The sequence below is a fragment of the Dromaius novaehollandiae genome, chromosome 7 (assembly GCF_036370855.1).
Source record: "Dromaius novaehollandiae isolate bDroNov1 chromosome 7, bDroNov1.hap1, whole genome shotgun sequence".
NCBI lineage: Eukaryota > Metazoa > Chordata > Aves > Casuariiformes > Dromaiidae > Dromaius > Dromaius novaehollandiae.
In genome coordinates this window covers 42,006,309-42,027,302 of record NC_088104.1, presented here as the reverse complement: position 1 = coordinate 42,027,302, position 20,994 = coordinate 42,006,309, and the positions used below count along the sequence as shown (strand labels likewise).

General features: G+C 40.9%; 1 protein-coding gene across 1 annotated transcript in view; it reads left to right on the top strand.

The window, feature by feature from the left end:
• Positions 1–12,251, top strand: part of BARD1 (BRCA1 associated RING domain 1) — a 46,024-nt gene extending 33,773 nt beyond the window's left edge. Inside the window, exons 10-11 of the mRNA XM_064515351.1 lie at positions 9,907–10,004; positions 10,685–12,251. Of these exons, the coding sequence (XP_064371421.1) occupies positions 9,907–10,004; positions 10,685–11,014 (428 nt within the window). The 3' untranslated portion in view covers positions 11,015–12,251. The remainder of the gene's footprint in view (positions 1–9,906; positions 10,005–10,684) is intronic.
• Positions 12,252–20,994: the final 8,743 nt, after the last annotated feature.

The following is a 20,994-nucleotide window of genomic DNA, read 5'->3' as shown; positions in this document are numbered from 1 at the left end:
GTTTTGATTAAATATAATTACTACTTCCCTGGCAAGCACATGTATTTTATTATTAGATGCATAGAGTAGGTCATACCCCACGTATCAGTGGAGAATGAAATTTGTTCATTGTTATATTAAGCGTGATTTGGAAGATTATGGTAAATACTCTGGGAGAGGAAGAGGGAACACATTAAGTTCTTGAATTTTGTGTGTATATAGCTTCTATTGAAATTGCCAGGAAATGTTTGCTTGCCTGGGGTACGTGATCAGTGCCTGTAGGAAGGTAAAGTGTTGCCTATCTACATATAAGCTGAGATCTGCTGGATGTTAAAGTTACAGCAAAAGTTACGCTGTCAGCTGATCATAACCCCCGTTTGCACTTTCTACGTTTGCTTCCTGCTGCAAAAGCTGCCCAAGCTCTATGCTGTTACTGACTCTAAGCTATCACAGCTATGAGCTGCCAGGTATAGCTGTCTTGTTCATCCATCTAAAAGCACAGGCAGAACAAATGTGCAACTATCAGTACCTGTTCCTATACATACAAGCTCTGCAGGCTGTATTCCTTCAAATAAGGTAACTTCCAAGGGAATATGACGTGTGTAGCATCCCTCTAGCATGCAAGTAGTTGCTTTCCTGTTATCTGTCATACAATCTGCCATTAGTGTTCTGTACAGCCTGTGCTTTGTTACATAGTTGTTCTGTGAACTTGTATCCCAAGTTCTGATTTTTATTAATCTTTCTAATGTATTTCTCTAGTATCTGCTTTCACAGTAGTTGTAGAAGCCATCATCTTCCCCTTGACCTTTATGGCTAAGTCCTTTTAGCTAATAAGTACACTGGCAAACAAGTTAATTATCGATGGAAGAACTCAGACAAATTCATTCCGATCTTCTACTGTCTGAATACACATCAGAATATAATAGTCTTTAATGGTCTAAATTTTCTACAGTCGCTAATGTTATGAAGGCATTGCTTGAAGCACCTAAGGAGTGTAGCAGGTTTTCAGAGAAGGTGCATTTTCAGGATCTCTGAAAACTGGGCTCTTTCAGAGAGTCATTTGGCTCCCTGATAGCCAGTAGGTTTGTTCCTTACTCCTACTCTTGAAAAGGGCCTGTTGAGTAAGTGTCCTCTCAGAAGTGCGTTCTATATCACCTACAATGGCTTCAGTCTGTGCTCTTACAAGCTTTTGGAAAAAGAATACTGTGCGTTGCTTTTGCACTGTGATCATTACACACAAGAATAATTTCTTGCTGAATATCTAATAGTGAGAAATACAGCTTATGCTCACGCAAGCAGAGGGTTTAATAACCTCAGATACTTGCCGAGAAGTAGAGGGGAGGAGAGGTAGTTTTCTGTTTGGACATGGGCATGCAGCAGCAAACTCAGACCTAAAACTGACATTCAGCTTGTGTAATGGGAAAGGGAGAGTTCAGCTGGTCTGGAATAATATCCTGCTTAGTGAAGACTGAAACATCTGTTTCTGGGCTGAATCGTTTTGATACAGGTTCCTGGCTTGAAGCTACTTGCAGCTCGTTCAGGAGGTCAGCATACCTTCCACTGTATGGTTCATCATATAGTTCTTTTCCTTTACTTCATTTTATCTGTTTGCTAATCAGATACTAGGAAAATTAATGCTGCCGGTAAAGGCTTGTGGCTTTCTTCTGTTGAGTGGTAGGGAGATTAAATTAGTGGGAGTTGAGTTTAAATCCTTGTGGAAGAACCTTATTTTTAGAAGTGAGATTGGGAGAAAATAGATTGGGGGGGGGGGTTATTCAGAGAATATTTTCATATATTTTTGTTTTCAGTTGAGTTCTATTTTGAGTTGTTAGAGTACTGATTAGTACACTCCTGTCTGCTAATGCTCTCAGCTTAGTAAGCAACATACTTCTTAAAAGCGAGTGATTCTCCTCCCTAGTGGGAAATGTTAGCAATAACTCATGGGGTCTGATGCAGCTAAGTGCCTATAATTAACAGCACCACTCCATCTGTTCCCACCAGTCTGTTATTAGTCTTCTTCGGAGTCGTTACAAGTTAAAGATTGTTATAACAAATAATGGGACTCCTGCTGATGGAACATTTGTCTAGGAAAAGAGGTCTTTTCCATACTTTCTCTGTTTATTTATCATGGCTGCTTGGCTTCTATGTGGAAAAGTCTGCTTAAATGTGACACAAACTTCCAAAAGTACATACCCACTCTGGCTTGCTGCTGTCAAAGCCATTGCAAGTAAGTTGAAAGAAGAGAGTTTCATATAGCTCAGCATTCTAAACCATTCACTCAAAGTAAATTCATGTTCAGAAACTTCACTGAATTATTTGGAAAAACAAAGCTCAATTTAGCACTTAGTGAAATGCTGACTGTGCATACAAGTGAATATTTTTTTTCTTACAAAGTAAGCTGCATTTGACTTTTTAAAGTTGTAGCCTCTGTAATTATTCCACTTCTAAGAAGATATTGCATGCTTGCAAAAAAGTTTCCTTAAAGTCTGTATTTATCATATTAACTCTTCCATTACAGTAGTCTTTCATGCTGTGCTTCTCTAAAAAGCCATCTCCTTCCTCTGCTTGCATCTTTATGTATAAGTCTGTGGTGCTGCAGCTTATGTGTCTATACATAGCATCCGTTAGTGTCAGTAAAGAGGTAATGAGGAATTTTCAAGCAGAACTCGAGCTAAGCATGAGGCCTCCAAATATTAGACAGGATAAAAAAAATTTTCTTTTTTGGGGTTGCCTTTTGTTTTGTGCTAGAAAATGTTACCACTATGCAATGCTAGATCTTACAGAAGAGAACTTTCATCTAACCAATTGCTAGTTCCATATTTTTCATACCCAGTGCACTGTCAGCAATATATCCACTTTCAGAGCGGCGCAGAATTCAATTGAGACACCATTGTCACTGTGCTCCTTGCCCTTGGCCATATCTCTCATTGCTTTCATTATTTTATTGCCTTCATTATTTCTGGGACTGTAATAGGGGCACAAAGTAGCATATCATTATCCTTTGGCGAGTAGGCTGAGACAAAGATTCAAGGATTACTGTATTTCCTCTCTGCTTTTTATAGATCATAGAACAGTGTAATTGAAACCAGCAGAAATCTTTAATAGCACTTCAGCTTTGTTTTCCCCTTAAACTCTGAATGTCGTCTGCTAAAGCAGGGAAAGAAAAATGATCTCAGTGACAATATGCATTGAAACAAGCTTGTGCCAGTCTTTGCAGCCAGGTCCCTGGCAGAGCTCTGAGTGTCTGATTGCTACAGGTAAGGGAAGCTGATGCAGGAATAAGCAGCATCACTGCTTCAGCTCTGATCACTTACAAGAATGCAAAAAAATCCTGCTTTTTCCTTTATGGGCCTAAAACAACTGGGAGATGACTGGAAGGGACAGCAGATTGCAAGACTGACATTACATGGCAAAACCACCTTTCTGAATTTCTTGGAGCAGTATACCCATCTTTGTTTAGGCTATTAGACAGGAGAAGGGCAAAGCTAGTTTGAGCTGACAGCTTCTCAGGCTGAGCTCTCTCTGCCATGCATAAAAATGTTTTAGAGGAGAGTCTGATACTTAGTAAAGCCTTCCCTTCCTTAAAACAACTTAAAACTATCAATCAGTGGAATTTTACATTTGTTTTGCAGTTGGAGACGTATTTCAACCGCATCCTTCTACAAAAGGACCCACAGTTTTGTCAGTTTGTCAGGTAGAAATACCTTGGGAGTGGGAGATGTCTCTTATTGGCTATACAGCGGAGAGGAGTGTCTCACATCTGTAGTATTATACTCTGCACTCCTGCTGTGGTTGCACCTTCTGGAGAGGAGGAGGGAGACTGCTTCACTTTAAGTCAGCACAAGTATAGACTGTGAAGCCTCTGGGACTTGCAGAGCAGAAAATGGGAGCGAGGATGTCCTCAATGTGGCGTTTGCCTTGCTCTGCAGAGCTGGGTGGGATGGATTGAAATAGGAGGAAAAGAGACCCTGTTGCCAAGACCTAGTGCTCCCTCATTTTTGGTTTGAAGAAAACCTCACATTTAGGAAGCTCATTGTAGAGGAAAGGATGGGGAATGTGATCATGTTAATTTAAAGGCATGTGACAGGATCAGGAATGAGGATGAGCACTTCTAGTGAAGGTTAATCTAACCTTTGTACCTTAGGAATAGCTACCTCCAGTCATTTTGATGATCAGTCAAGAGAATAGCTATAGCCAATAGTGATTTCTTAATGAAAAGATACTTTCATTATTAAAGCAAAGTAATGATTTTCGCATTACATACTGCTAGCTTCTGGCAATCAGTGTTTAAGGACTTCCTGAGCATCTGGTCTGTCATGTTTAATAACCATCACCTGAATTCACTTGTCAACTCCCTTTCTAAGGAGATTCATTTTAGTCTCTGCAGCATCTTGTGGCAGTTCCCTGTGTTGGAAAAATGGGCCATTTTTGTTTCACCCAATGAGATCTCAACCGCACTTCACAAAAATCTGATTCTGAAGTTACTTTATAAGCATACAAGAGAATATAAAAAAATTTTTGTTAAGCTTTTTTGCACACTGTTGTAGTGACCGGTAATACTCTTGATGAAAGCAATTCGAAGGTAGTCTTGCCAAATTCCTCTAAGGCTTTCTCTCAGATCAGTTTTCCTTCTTTTCTAGGAAAATCTCATCAGGCTTTATTCAGTCTGCCTAAGTCCAGTGCAGAGTGAATCAAGGAGGCTTCAGTTGCAGTCTCTATTAGATCTTGGATGTGCAGTATTTTATATTCTTTGTTGCTATCATGTATTTCTAAATTATGCTTAGTTATTCTAAAAGATTTTTGGGACTAACCCTTGCTCTTTGCTTTATTAATGCAAATCCAAACTCCACTAAGGCTAATTGAGTTACTGAGAGCTACCCCTGAGCATCTGTGGGTGATTACAACTTGTTCTTGGCAAGTTCTTTCTGTACTACACCTTGTTTAAGCTGTTTTTGCTGATGCAGTTAGTTTCATTATAAACTGTAAGACTTGCATAAATAAGGATTATAGGGCTCTGATCCTAATAAATTTTGCAAATAATGATTTCTTTTTTCCAGTACTAGTATGTCCAGTTTTGTCAAAGGTCGATTAATGATACTGCTAGAGTGGGCATCCGTTTAACCTGCTTGCTCCTCATGTACTGGAAGGTGATAAGGTAAGGGAAGTGGTTTAGTGAAATAATAAGGATCAGTATACGCAGTGATGCTTTACTGATCTTGCCAGTGAGGGGGAAAAAACCAATATTCTCGGTGCCAAATGTGGTGGCATCAGTGTACTATGCTCAAAACTTTTTCCTGCAGTATTTTCTAGAGACCTTAATGCAGGCTCCATTTTTGCTGGAATTTGGTGCAAACATTTTTCTTTATATCTGTACAAAATGCTAGCATGAAATCAGCTATTTAAGAGGCTTTTTAACTTCTAGTGCTCCCTGTTTTTAGGAAGAACCTTATGTGATGCTTCCACATCTGTGGTCTTGTCCCTCTGTGGTCTTCTGCTAGGCAGGCAGTAAGCTGTTATTAATGAGTGCTTGCCCATTTACACTGCATATTGCAAAACAGCTCTGGTCCATGTGAAATGGAAAAACAACTCTTGTCTTGGTACAAGTCTTACCCATTTGCAGGTAACTGACCCAAATACTGTGAATAAACTAGAGGGCTTCTGAAGCATGGTTACAATAATCACCCTCTTCAGAGAACGTGTTCAATGAATACATTTCATCTCCCTCAAACCTATCAGGTCTGAGGTTCTTATTGACGATAGTATCAAGGAATTAATTGAGATTTTTTTGAGATCCTGACTAAAGAGCGGTCTCAGTCTATTTTGCAGACTAGAAATCTGCTCGGGTTTACCTGTGAATATAGCATAGACTCCTAGTTTGAGGAGTAAAATAATGGTCTCTATGCCCTGCCCAATTTTAGCTGCCCTCTCCAAAGAAAGCTTACTCTCCCCAAACATTTCTGTTTTTCCTGCTATATCACTGTTGCCATCTGACCTGTGAAAACTCCTTTAGAGATGTCCTTGTCCTTCCAGGCTTATCAGTCCTGTTCTGATACTTTTTTTTTTTTTAAACATACGTTGTATTGGAGATGGACATCTTAAGTACTTATTTTAGAAGGTAGGTAGCATAGTATTGATGGTGTGATAATTGCTTGTTTGTTAGGATAATAGCAAAATTCTCTTTGGTTAATTTATTTGACCTGTGTCTTGGCATCAAATTCTCACCAGTGCCTTTTCAATATAGTGTTTAACAGATGACAGTCTGTAACCTCAGGAGTGCTGGGAATCAGTTTAACATGGCTCCTGTTTGGAGTCAAAGGGCACTGTACCTCTGATTTAAATAAGAGTAGTGTGAGGTCAACAAAGCTTCTGAAAATGTCCCTATGAAGGTAGTTGAGTGATATACCTCTGTGTACAGTATAGCATTTTATATCCCTTTATTGATCCTCTTAATCAGGATGACACTAAGTCTGGTGGAGAGACTATAAAAAGGGTACTGTCAAGTTATCCAGCCACTCATACTTATTAGCAGCCCTTAAAATTAATGGGATCTACTCAAAAAAAGAGCTGGCCTTTACTGAGTCAACTGAGTTTAGCACTCGGAAGTCGTCACAGAAAATAGAAGCCTTAATGGTATTAAGAAGAGTTGGAAGGCCCTACGGTATGCTCTAATCATCTATCTATATCCCTCCTCTTTTAAATATGAAATTGAGGGGAGGTTTTAGCTCAAGGGATCTAATGGTCTCTTTGTGGTGGTTGTACCATATCTTAGCAGAGGGCTGGTACAGGCCTGATGCTTCCAAATGCTACTGTAATGAAACCAAAGCTGATCATGCTGTCTGCAAGCCTCGCTTAAGCTGTTGTATCTAGTTGGAGTCACTACATCTGAAAACAATAATGCAGAATTAGGAGTCTAGAAGAGCGACATGACGGGAAGTTTTGTGTGGAGAAAGAGATGAGCAGAGAATAGGCAAATAAGTGCATTCATTAAAGGGTTGCATAATTAATTAGAGGGCTCAAGTTGTGCTTCTGTCTTCTTTTTTTTCATATGACAACAGGAGACAATTTTCCTCTTGTTTTGCTGATACCTTTTTTTTTTATTATGATGTCTGGATCATTTAACTCTTGAAAATGCAAAATCTCTTACTAGTGTGCAGGAGTGAAGAGAAACAGGCAATGAAAAAGAAATCCATCTGAAAAATGTCTGCACTTAATGGACAGCTTGCTAACTGGTCTCTGTCACTTAAAATAATTTAACTTCCTATCTTTTTGGTAGGAAGCCTTCCCCCATGGATGGATTAATCCTTAATTGTTCACCTCAGGGTTGTAAGCACCTTCCTCAAACACCTCTTGTTAATTATAGTAATTAATTGAATGTATGGATAGACCACAATTCGGATGGCATGTGACTTGCCATTTGCCTTGCTTCCCTGTCCCTAGTGCTGTCCTGCTGCTGTTACCCTGTCTGTACTGTCTCTTTCAGAGGGATACTCTTGCCACCGAGTCATTCTGCTGTTGACAGTAAAATTGCCTCGAAGTATTTTGAAGCCTGAAGCACCACTGCAGAGCTCAAGGGTTCTAGTGATTTTCTTTTTTCCTCTTTGCTACCTGCATACAGACAAGACATTAGAGAAGAAGCCATTTGAAAAGTCCCCGAGCCCAATGGTCCCAAAAAGCATTTGTTCTTATCTATCAAATGTGACAGGGCCCATGAGTCACAGCAAGCTCTGGTTTTGCATCTTGCATGAATAATATGTTCTGGAAGCAAAAATGAGCTATTTTTTCATCACCAAAAAACATACCAGGAGTCTGTTGCTCCACAAAGAAGTGTGTAGGCCTACCAATGTCATCTCTTAACATATTTATCTTAAAGGAAACACCTGGACGCTGAAACTTGCATCCAGGGCTCTTTATCCTGTCTGGAGTACATAGCATCTGTCTTAACAGCTTTGGCACGTACCTGTTCTGATTCCAGTTGGTTAAGAAAAGTTAAAATGAATGAGAATGCCGATCATGCAACCACTAAACAAATGGTCTGTTTGCGTATTTCCAGCTTTTTTAAGAAAGCACATTTAATTGGTGGTTCTTATGGATAGTGTGAAAACAAATCTAGATGAGTCTCTCCTTTTGCTGTCTTGGAGGATTTTTATTACATGTAACGATGAACTTTGGCGCGCACAAATTCCTTGGAGGACTTGGCAGTGGGAAATGGACAGACATACATATGCCAAACAGACTTAAAGTATTTTGCATTTTCTGTTAAAATAGACATTCCACTAACATTACAGTCACTTTCATGACTTAATTTTAGCTTTTTTCAGGGAAGTAACTCTACAAAAAGACATCATATGTTCTGTGTTCATTCAACCTCTTATTAATTTCATATCAGATTTGCTCCATTTACTGATGCACTAGGTACTCAATTTGTGATGTACCCAGCTTATAAAAACCTCAGCTCTGTAGCAGAAATCCTTGAAATTGAGCTTTTGATGGCGGATTGAATTAAAACATGTTCTTTTTTTAAGAAGGTTGAAGGAATTAACTAAACAAGTGTGGATATGCAACTTGATACTTGTACATGGAGGGAGGTGTATATTGTTGTAGTAGGCAGCTAGTCCGTACTTTTTTTTTTAATGTTTGTCAGCATGCATAACAAAGGAATATTTGCAATCACAGTTATGGCTTTCTGTATCAGATTATCTCTTTTCACGTAAATAAACTGAAAAAGCTAGAAACTAAAATAGTAATTCCCACTGTTTTTGTGAGTTTACATAAACTGCTGGTAAATCACTAACAGCTGACTGTCAGCATCTCTCTAGATAAAGATTTAGTAGTGCTACTAACTGCCATGGTATCCGAGTACCTTCTTCAGTGACACTTCTCTTCATAGTCTTTGGCTTTCTTCCTTTTTAGGACCAAACACCTGCATTTTAGTTGTGGTTTTGTTCTGTTAGTTGTATTTTGTTAGTTGTATTTTGTTCGAGTGTTGCGGGATCTCTATTTGCAGGGTGGAAGTGGGTTGCCTAAATATGAAACATTATGCAGGGATACCACTGAGATACTGCACTAAAAGTCACAACCTTGACAACTTTGTAATCCTCATGAACTGTTTCCAAAATCAGCTTTGCAAACTTTCTTGGGTAATTTTTATTAATGAGTGCATTGCATGTGCAGGCAGAATGTTTCATCCTTGGATGGGTGACAAAAGCAATTTCTCTTTCCAAAGTCAGGTCAGGTAGTGTGTTCCACTAATGTTAGTGACACATTAGCATCAGCGCATTCTAGATTGGAAAAAAAACCTAGCCTTAGAACAAGGCAAAACCGTGCTGACTTTAGAAGGCAATCTCATTATGCAGCGATAGTAACAAAAATGAATGCCACTGTTAAACCTTAGCATAAATCTCCAGTTTGTGCTGATCTTAGAGACCTTGAAATCCCATCTGATTGTTGTTTGAGTCCATAGCTGTTCAGAAACAGCTTTGTACTTGCTTTGTAATTGCTCTTTATCAGGCAATTGCTCTCATTTTGTAACTGCAGAGCTGGTTCTACATGCTGGCTCTAAGCTTCCAAATGATCAGCAAATTTGACATTTGACATTAGGTGGTTGACCTTTAGTGGATGAGAGGAAAAGCTGATAGTTCTTAGTGTTTACAGCACTGATTTTTAGTGTGATACTTCTCTCCGTCTAACTTGCGTCTTTTAAAACTACTGTAAATTCTTTTCAGGCTTATAAAAAAATAAATTGATAAAACAGACAAGCTTTGATGCCATGTTTATACAGTGTTTTGTAATGCAGGCAATCCTTTTCTCTTATCGTAACTGTTCAGTCCCTGAAAGGAAATGCAAACCCCTGTTAAACTATAGGGATTTCTCTCTCAAAAATAATCCTGGGAGTTTGAACTAATGCTTTCTGTATTGCTGTTGTTCAAGGGGTACAAGCCTGTCTGCAAACTAAGGTTCGAGAACAAGAAGACAAGTATGAAATCCAAGGTGGCCCACAAAGAGGCCGGCTCAACAGGGAACAGCTGGTGAGTTTTATTGCTTGAGACAGATTGTCTTAATGACCTTCGGTTCATGTCTTTTTGCCCTTTGTCACATGTGCAGGTGCAATGGATGTAAAATTTTTATGTGTTCTTGTACAGAAATTTGATTATGTGCAAGGTGATTGGAAGAGTTGTGAACATCCATCAAGCAGTCATTTTTCTGTATTAGGGGATATGTTGCCTTAACCTTGTTAGAGGGAACACTGTGTTACATTCATGGTGAAGCTCTATGGCACAGGCAGTGATGTCTCCTTGGGCTTCTCTGCTCTGCTTTAGAACCTAGTTGAAATGATCTCTAAGGACAGATAGATGTTTGAATTTCCTGTTTCATTACAGGGCCACTTTATACTTAACTGGAAAATTCCTGGGTTACACCGGAGCAGTAAGCTCATTAAATGTTTTGTAACAGTAGTTAGGAATGTCATGGATCAAAACCCGGTTGTGCTGGGAAATAGATAAACATGAAGTAAGCTTTACTGTGTAAGCATGGCTTTACTTGGCTGTGTAATTACATTGAGGATCTTATTTGCCAAGTTATTGATCTAGCTTCCGATTTTTGATTGGTTTTGGTAGTATCTTTTTGTAGATACCAATTCCTTCTCAATTTTTTCCTGCGTGCACAGTTGTGAACATCTATATTTATACTTTTTTCTCTCTCCACTTAGCTGCCAAAGTTGTTTGATGGATGCTACTTCTATTTTTTGGGATCTTTCAACCGTCACCAGAAGAGTGATCTTGTGGAGTTGGTCAAAGCAGCAGGAGGACAAATTCTGGTTCGACAGCCAAAACCAGACAGCGACGTGACACAGACAGTCAACACGGTGGCGTACCATGCAGAACCTACTTCTGACCAGAGATTTTGCACGCAGTATGTGATCTATGATGTGTCTTCTAAACTCAAGCCAGAGAAAATTCGTCAGGGTAAGGTCTGGATGGCCCCCTCCAGCTGGCTTATAGACTGTGTAATGTCATTTCAGCTGCTGCCAGTAAAGTGAATATCCCTGTATCATGAGCAAGATTTTAAAAGCGGTGAATCTTGAGCAGTTGGAAAGCGCTGGTAAACACTGGTCTGTGTTGGGGGGCAGGGAGAACTGAAGCTATGATTCATCTTTTGCACTTAGCAATACAGGAGAGCTTTGATTACTTCAAGTGATATATGAAGATCACTGATATGTTGGAAAAAATGATTTTGCTATGGAGGAAGGAGGTAAAGATAATGCATTGAAAAAATATGCCTTCAGTTACTTAGTAAGCTTTATTTTACATTTAACTTCACTATAATGATCAGTGACATACTTTGTAACCAAGACTTTACAAAACAAAACCTGTTGCACCATTCTTGGGTTTTAAACCAGCCCTTCACAGGCAATAGAGCATGACCACACTCCTCTTGCATCTAATGTCTGTTGACAAGGATCTACTGTACGTGTCAAGATCTCCCAGCCAGGCCAAAATTCGTATTTAAAAACAAAACAATAAAACTTTATGCATTTGAATATAGTCATTTGCCTATGTAGACATCTCTTCATTTGGACAAGATGTTATATTCTTCATAATGTTTTACAGCTGAACATTGCAGGAAGTCCTTGTCAAAGTGTCATAGGATAAGCTCTGTGGAAATTAAAGTAGAACTAGTGGCCTGAAGCCATGTGACACTAGACGTTCTTGAAACCCGTATCTTTAAAAATCTTAATGTAAATTTAGTTATTTGTAGTGAGAGTAATGCTCTATCTAAATCCATCCTCCTTCACACTTGTAAATGTATAATCTGTGTAAGATTCTATTTTCTGGATGTTTTAAAGGATCAGATTCTCTATAACAATCAAATATTACTGTACTTACAGGTGATTGATATCATGGTTACTTTGGAAAAAAAATGCAGCGACCACAAAAATAACTATGCTTCACTTCTTACACAATTGTATGAGCTTATCTGGCTACATTGGAGTGACGCTTGATTCTTGCATATCTGTAATAATCAATTTTTAATTATTTCATAATAAGTATTGTCAGAATCTTGCTCTCTTTCTCTCATTTTTTTGTAAGAACTGTGTTCTTATGTCGCGTAATACTTTTATCTTGTGTGTTGCCTTTAGTTTTGGAACTCATAATGTGAAGATGGGGTCTTGGATTGATTATTACATAATGAGAATGATGATTGTGGAATAAAACCAAGCTTTTGTGTTCATATTTTTGTATGTAGTCTTATAATAAAACCTCTACTGCTGGTCACTTTGGAGTACCCCATTGCTTGGATTTAGCTGCAGAGCAGTAGTCCATGTGTACCTCAACAGGTAGATGAAAATGTAAGTACTTTGATGTGAATTTGATACAGATGTGAAGATAGCATGTCCCATCTGCTAGAGCGGCTCTTCAGTGTTTTTTGTAACTGTTGCCACTGCAGATCCTACACGAGTTTTGAGTATCCTTGTGCAACTCTCAGAAACATACTCTTCACGTGTAACAGGTATAGTTTTCAATAGTATCTGCTAGACTTCTGGAGCTGGAGTGTCTTGATCTATCACTTAGGCTAGACTGAGTCATTACTCTTCACTAAATGCTACTCTCAAGTACTTGCTTGTCTCTGTGAGCAAGCAAAAATGCAAGGCTCATTAATGGAACAACCCATGGGATGAATGGATTTTTTTGTTGATTTGGCAGGGCGGGGGCTTGGTGCAGATAAACACTGGCAGGAAATAAGCTACTGAGTCGATAATGTGTGGACTTGGTCATTTATTTTGGCAATTGTAGCTCATTTTAACTTGACATTTCATAGCGCATCGATATACCTATTGCAGTGTGCTTTGCAGAAGTAGCAGTGAATATCAGCTAAAGGCTTAAGAATGCGGCTTTTCTGCTCTCTGTCGGAAAGGAATTTGACCCTTCTGTAATCTCTGCCTATCCCCTGCAGAGGCCGGATTTACAGATTTTTAGGAGCTGTTTGTTCTTTCCTGGGAGCCGAAAAGAAACTGCATTAGAGCATGACCATTAATTTTTAAGCTACATTTCTAATTTGTCCTAAGGTCTTGTTTTTAATTTTGCTTGCATGTGCTTTGATTTTTCTGAATCAAGTCATATTTTCAGGCAAAGTTGCTATCAAATTGCATTAAGAATCCCATGGTACCATACTGAGGAGCAATTCTTGGTGTTTTAAGTGAAATGTATTCAAGATTGACTCTGGCCCACCTGCTTTAGGTCTCTTGAGGGATTCAAGGTTTGAGTCCAACCAACTTATGTAGACTTCTGGACTTGCAAAGAGTAAAATAATTCTGGCATCAAAATCTAGTTGAAATAGATGTGAAACTGCTGTTGAAGCAGTAGATAGGTACAGAAAAACTAGAGTTCAATGACAGACCCTACTTATTATTCACAACTGTTGCTGATCATTATAAGCAGGGGTAGCACTCAATAAAATGTGTCTAGAAAGAGATTTGTATTAAGGATAAATCAAGTTCCTTAATCCATTGAATGAGTTTTGACTCATAAAAACAAGGTTATAAAATCATGAGTCATGTGGAGAAGGGTATGTAGGGATCATTTTTCACTGTCTCTTCGAGTTCAAGGGTGCATTAAAGGAAGCTAGTATGAGACAGACTCAAAATAGAAGAAATATTTCATGCAATTTGAGTAGACTTGTGGAACTGACGGCCACAGACTGTTTTGGGTGCTGTATGTTTTGGTATGGTCTGAAGCAGAGGCTAGATGAGTTCACTGAAGAAAATCTGTTAAAGGTTACTAAAGAGACAGACTGACTAGCTCAGGAAGCTCCTCTGAACTGAAAATAGTTGAAAGCTGGGAGAAGTATCATACACGCTAATCTTTCCAGTCCATCTGCTTGTGGCCCTGACTGCAGACAGCTTAGGGGCTACCTGGACCTTTGTTAGAACATCTGAATTTATATTGGTGTTCTGCTAAAATGCATAAATTTAAAGAGGTGCGAGTCCAAGATTTGCCTTCTGGATTATAGAAACTTTTATTAATCTTAAATTCCTATGGTGAAAACACTGTGGACCTCAGAAAGGCTAATGATTTTCAGGCAGCATCCTATGAAATTTATCTAACCTTTTTGAATGGCTGTGACCTCTAGTCTAAGGCAGATTTGGGGGTTGACTGGGGTGTGTGTGTGTGTGCGTGTGTTAAGGGTGGCCGTGTGTATAAAAGCAAAACTTATGTGAGAGTATGGAGGTTTTTTAGCATCAGTGTTGTGGTAGATTCAAGGCAATATAATTATAGAATAACTCATACTTCTGGATGTTTCTGTCTTAAACTGCTTGCTCGTTTTCAAAAATCTTACGGGTTTTTCTTATCCCTGAAACATCTTTTAATTCTTTCTGAAGTAATTGAGATTAGATGATTATTGAGGGAGAGAAAGAGATTAGTTTTCTTAAATATTTATATGGTGGGCACATCAGAGGAAGTGTAATTATGGTGGAGATACCTTGGGAAATAGTTCTTAGGACTCTGTTTCTCCAGCTGCAAAATAAAGTTGTTTCTATGTTGCTGAGCCTTGAGGCTTCATTTTTTTAAATTTTGAATGCTCAGAAGTGACTTTTCTTCTGAGAAAGAAGTGTGTGGCCTGTTTAAAAAAAAGACTTACCAGAGTAATGCAAGAGAGCTAGCTGTTGCATTATTTTTGCAAGTGTTTCAGAGAAACAAGAGGGAAGTAAGTAATACCACACAGTGGTGGCTTCTTTTGGTCTCAAAGCAGAATTGGCGCATCTGGGAGGTGCTCATCATCTGTCTTGTCTTATCCCTCTTTCTAATGAATAGCAAGCATGGAAAGGTCCAAAGACTTGCTTCTCTCCCATAGTAAAGGTGCCAGCAAGCACTTAATCCAAGCTGCTTCTACACAGCTTTCCTTAGGCTTGAAGTAAAGCCCATCTCTTCTGCTCCATCACAAGAGTCTGAGCAGAGCTTGGACTCCACTGACTGAGGCACTGTCTGGTGTCTTAAGGCCAAACTTTATGTGGAAGGATCAGTTTGTTTTATGCTATAACTTTCCAGTAGATCAGCTCTTTTAGCTAACAACCCTTGCAAATACTCCGTTTAGGACAAAGATGTCTGTATGGATGCCACAGACTATTATAAAACTGTGTATTTGTGGGGATTGTTTGGAGGAAAATGTATAAATATAAGGAGCGTCTGGTCCTGCCTCTGCTTTCTGTGCAGCTTCTCATTTATGTTGGCTAGCTTTATTGTTGGGGAGGGGGGCATATAGGGAAGGGGAAAAGTTTTAGTGCCAGCTCAGCAGAGCCACAGAGCTGCTGCGCAGCAAGCTGCCTTCTGGCCCATCTTCTGAACTGGCCAAACTGCCAGCAAAGTTTTTATCCTGGTATCTTCATTGCTGGAGACCAGGGTAAGAAAAACAGAATAAGGCTTTTCTTATTTTCCTTTTTAAGCTATTTGGTACTTCAGTGCTGGATGATGACTTATGTTTGCTCTTGGAAATGGGGTGAGTTTGTCAGATGAATGTCGTTAATCAGTTTGGCTTCCCTGTCCTTTTTTTGACTTTCCCCTGTACTTTGCAAGAAAAAGCAGTTTGATGGACAGATTGGACTCTTCCTCTTTGGTAACAAAGCAGACCATGCTGTCTTGCAAAAAGCAAGCCATGCAGGCTTAAGTATCAGTTTAAAAACTATAGAAACCTGTCTTTGGACAGCCAGATAATATCGGTCAGGAAATGGAAAATGTCCCTCTTAAGCAACAAATGAAAATTCAGCTGTTTTTAGTAGTACAGTATGTTCTGTCTTTCCAGACTTGTTTGATTTAAATAAACAGTAGTTAAACTAGTGCTAAATTACCCTTAGAAGCAGGAGAACGTTTTGTATGCAATCAGACGGGGGGAAGGGGAGGAAATTTTCCACTTTTCCTTTATTTCTAGGGAGAAGATGCATTTTCTGTGCTTCAATCTAGTTCCTGGCAGGTGGTCTAGTCTGACGAAGTAACAGAAGTGTCGGCTCCCGCTGTGCGTTTGAGAGACCGGTGTCATTCACCGAACGGAGACGCTGGAGCAGCGGCAGGTAACGGGCGGCTGGTGCCCGTGGTTTTATTATGCGGCAGGGGTTGCGATGTCTTGCACCGCTGGATGTTGGGAGAGTTGCGCGCTGCAGCCACGAGAAGTTAACCGTGCAGCGTCACGGCTAGCTGCGTTACCGTATCTGCCCTGGGTGTCAAAGCGTGTTCAAGAAGCAGCGGAGAGATTTCGTCCCTGATGTGCACAGTTGCGTGATGGTGGGTGCCGCACAAACGCGTGCAGTGCTTACCTTGGCAAGCCCGTAATCTAAACACACATGCAGCGGGAAGGGAGTTAAAACTATACGTTAAAAAAGGGGATGGGAAATGACGGACAAGCTGGCAGTCTCGTTCAGCTTGCTAAACTGATAAAAGCTTAATTATTTCTTGAGCAGGTGGACTAGGTTAGTTTTCTGCTATTTTAGCAAGCTGAACTAATTCCCTGAAGTGTCAGGTAAGTACTTGGGGAGGGGGAGCAGATGGGAGACTACTGCTTTTGTCAGCGGTCAGCTGTGACACAACTGCGATATGAAGGTGAGGCTTTCTGATTGCTGCTCCCCTTTGCTTTGCCCTTCCTAGTGTCTGTGCAGGGTTTGCGCTGGGGCACTGCTGTCAGCCTGATGAGGGGAAATGGTTGTCTCCTGCTCTTCTGGGAGGACGATGTGGGAACAGCTGCTGTCAGATGAAACCCAGATCAGCTAAGGCTGATACATCTGTAGTGCTGGTCCAGCTGGAATTCGTGGTCTGTAGCAAAATTTAACTTTTTTCTGCAGCATAAAAGATCTGCAAGACAATTTTTTTTTAAAAAAAAAAAAAAAAAAGCAAACTGGGAGCCTTTTAATTGAATTAAATATTAATATGGATAATACGATCAATAGTGCATTGATCGTGTTAGCCACAATGATGTTTAATTCAATAAGTCTGCGGTGCTGAATCTTTTTTTTCCCCCGTTGTTTCTTTTATATTGTGTGGCAATGTAATGCCCATATGCTCTGCCTTGCTGTGTGCCCTGAGCTTTTTCTAGGACAGCTAAGAGGATGATAGCACTAGGGGAGGACAAAGGAGCCAGGCTGTGCTCCAGGTTGAAATCCTTCGTGAGCCATCGTGTTGGCTATATAAGGCCAGGGTCGCCCACGTGGCTGATATAATCTGGCTTCAGAACAGCTGCCTTTAGAGGCATGCATATGGCCCCTGCGCAAGCAGTATTGATTATTAATGTAAATATTGCCCATGACCTCCACGTACTTAGCGTTTGGAGCCTGATGCAATGCTTCATTCCTGCTCTTAGCACTTGAGTTCCAGCAGCTGTGTGAAAATGGGAAGATTTTCTGCTCTAAAGCAGTCGTAACATACTGCTGAACAGGGGCCAGGTTTTGGTTTTAAACTCATCCAACCTTGAACAATTTTATTTGTGGTTGTAGGCAAACCGTTTTTATTAAATTAACATTCACAGTTTTGCTTAACTGAAAAATTGGAGATAGACATTCTCCCCAAAGCAGTCCACATACAGTACAAGTTTTCTGGTCCCTGGTTCTTTGCTTGTTCTGCACCTGTTGAGCAAGGCATGGTGAAAAAGGCCGTGAAGCAACCTGGAATAAATGTGTGTGTGTTTTCTGGTGATGTCCTTTTATGGACTCTTTCAAGACTGCATGGACTATTGGCTTGTGTTTTTAGAGAAACTGCTTAATGAAATCGACCTTGACTCAGTAATGAGAAACAGAGAATTTGCGTACCAAATTGGAAGGTCCTGCGGTCTGTGCAGCAGCATATGTCTGTGTGGCTTGGGAGGGGGCTGTAATTAGCTAGTTCAGGTCACGCTTGCTACAGAGCTGCTCTAGCACACATGGGACACAGGACTTGCCCAAGAAGCTGGGTAGGTGCTCGGGCGCTTAGTCTACCCCGCATCCTGGGCTAGTATAGAACAAGACTGGTCCTGCCAGCAAGGCAAGTTGTTATCATGATGTTCCTGTGGGCTTTGAGGATGCTCTCGCCAACAGACAGGGAAGGTGCAGGGAGAAAAAGGACCAGGATTTGATCTGCAAAATATTCTCATTGCATTCCACCTACATTTTGCAAATCCAAGGAAAATCACGTAACCTTGCTTTTATTTTCCCCTCAGTTTGGCTACAGGCCCTGTGTGAAAGCGGGAAGCCTCATTACCATAGCTACTGCCACAGCCAGGGAAGCAACTAGGTCCTAATAGCATCCGGGTGCAAGAGGGCGAGTGAGCTCATCTGTAGAAAGCTGTTGGCTCAGACCAGGTTTGCAGCTAGCCAGACATTTTCAGTTGTTCTTGAGCACCTGCAGCCACATAGTTTGAACGGGAGCTGAATGGCAAAGACAGATTGTGAATGCAGAATGGAGCTCAAGGTTTTGAAATTGGAGCTCCCAAATTTATGCACAAAGGAATAAAAGATTGGATGCAGCAGCTCCTACATTAAGATGCGGTGGTTATGGCAGATGCTATTCAAAGGGCAAGTTTTGTGATATCTGCAGGTCAGAAGCAAATGCAGTTCCAGTGCAAGGCTAGGCAAGATAGTACTGGCTTTGGATCAATCTCTGGATTGCAGCCTTGACACTGCAATAATCTGTCAAATTTGAGATGGCATTTTCACTATGGATTTGAGCAAAGTGACAGAGTAGGAACAGAGCAAGAAAGAAAAGTCTTCAAAGGACACAAAGGCACAAAGTCATCAGTCACCTCCTCCCTGCAAACAGCATGCTGTAGTCCTGAAGAGTGGAGACAAAAATGTGCCCTTAGGTGAGGCAGGAGGAAGACTGGCTCCATGCTTAAGCAGGCAACCCTCAGGAGAGCAAAAGAGCAATCTGGATGGAAGATAACTCTGCTTAGCTCATGCTAACCTCTAATACTGTGCTGTTTGGCACCTGGGAGAAAGCCGCAAGGCCGGGAGGTTGCAAGGGTATTGTAAAAAATCCCGTTCTGATTACATTCAGGGTGCTAGCTGCCTTCAGGGTTTTGTTGTTTGCTCAGCAGTCCCTACACTTGGTGAAGGACTTCACATTTGCAAAAAAAATCTGAGGATAGGCCAGAGAGAGAATTGTGATTCCTTCGGCAGGTGGCAACTGGAGGCCCAGAGAGGTTTCAGCAGGAGCTGCGAGGTGACCAAAGTACTGAGCTCCAGCATCCAGAGACTTAATTTTCATCTGTGTCCATTTTCCTGTGCTGGCACCACTAGGGAGTCCCAGATTCACACTGCAGGTTTCTAAAGTGGCTCCAGATGGCAAGTGAAGCTGGACTGTGGGCTCTTCTGTTTTAGGAAGTTGGCTTTTATCTGTGACTGCTGAGGAGGCTAAATTGTAATTTCCTTCTGTGTCCTACAGGTGATAAATCTTTGTACATTTTTAAATATTTGATCATGGTAGTGAAACACGTCTGAGTGCTGCAGGAAAAGCAGGCTATAATCAGCCCTTGGGATGTGTTGCCTATTACCACACCTAATTAGTGCACATTAAGGTAACTATTGAAACTGCCTTTGTGTATTAAGTGACAATATTCGCTTCTCCTGGTCTCGTTGTTTCCCCTTTCTCTTCCCCTCCCCAAAAGAAAAACACTTTTAAGCATTACACTTTTGAAGCTATGCGTCCAGCAAGTGAAAAAATCCTCAAATGAAGAAATTTGAGGCAGTTTTGTGTCAGCTGTACCAACTTAAATGCCATGGTCACCCCTGCCTGTTAGCTCCTGCTTCATACTGTGCCCAGGCTGCTCCTGGTGTTTCTTTTATCCTCAGGGCAAGTGTCAGTTCCCAGACTTTGATCTGGCTGAGCGGGCAAAGCTGCCTTGTCTCTCTTGTGATAGCCTCCATCAGCGCAGCGTGCTGTGCTGGTCGCATGCTGGCACGCTGGTGCGGGCAGAGCAGCGGAGGAGCGGACAGATGGCAAGGAGAAGGGTTTGTGTGGCAATGAAAGAGGCTTATGCAGGCATTTGAAAGCTCTGCCCTCGGGGCGAGTGACAAAATTGCCCCGGAAAAGGAGTAGTAATGCTCCATTTCCAAATCTTAACCTCTCAAGGCCCTTCTGTCAGGGTTTCTCTGCAGTAGCACTGCCCAAAGCAGAAGCGGGCAGCTTTCTTTAATCATTTTGCACTTGCAACCACCTTTGCATGGGTCTCTGCCCCTGCCAGGCCTCCTTCAGATTTTTATGTTCTTATTCACAGCATTATAACATTTGCACACCATGGTTCCCAGACGTTTCCTACTAATGGATTTTGCATTAGTAGCTGGTATCGGGAAATCTAGTACCAAAAGGTTAATGTACATCCATTAGTCCTTCCCCCCCCCCCGCCCCTTCTTTATGTGCTAGTAGAAGACCACCAATTTCTCTAAATATGTTAGGTGTGGAAAGGGTATGGAAGCACTTGAAATTCTGTATGTGCAAAGCTGTGGGACTATTACTATTGTCCTGTTTAAGCACTGTGGGCAATGTAGGATTTGCAGATGCTGAATGATACCTTTGAGGTGTTTTTCAGCCTCCACAACTCTTTTTCTTCTCCCCCCCCAAAGTCATTGGGATTTTTGAGATCTACTCTTTCCATCGAGTGGAGTACTTACTCTGGATCTCCTGTGTTGCAAATGAAGCTGTGCATTCACCCATGTGTCGCTATAGGCAAGCCAAGGAAGAATGGCATCAAGGTAGTTTAGACCGTTGACTGCCATGTAGACATCTGAGCTAGCTTTGAAAGTTAGGCTATTTCTGGACCTTTATTAAATGTGTTTTCTCCTCTTCCCCAAAGCCAGCATGACAGTTTCCGTCCTGACAAGTGGAGGGAAGCTGAACTTAAGTATATCACATTGTGGTCTCTGGCCTGGACTTTAGACAAGGTCAAGTTTTTAAATTTAAGAATCTATTGCTCTAAGGATCACAAGTAGCAAAGCTTCTAAGAGGGTGAGGCTGTCAGGGTATGCAACCTTATGCAAGCTTATACGCTTCACAAAGGGCTGGGAAG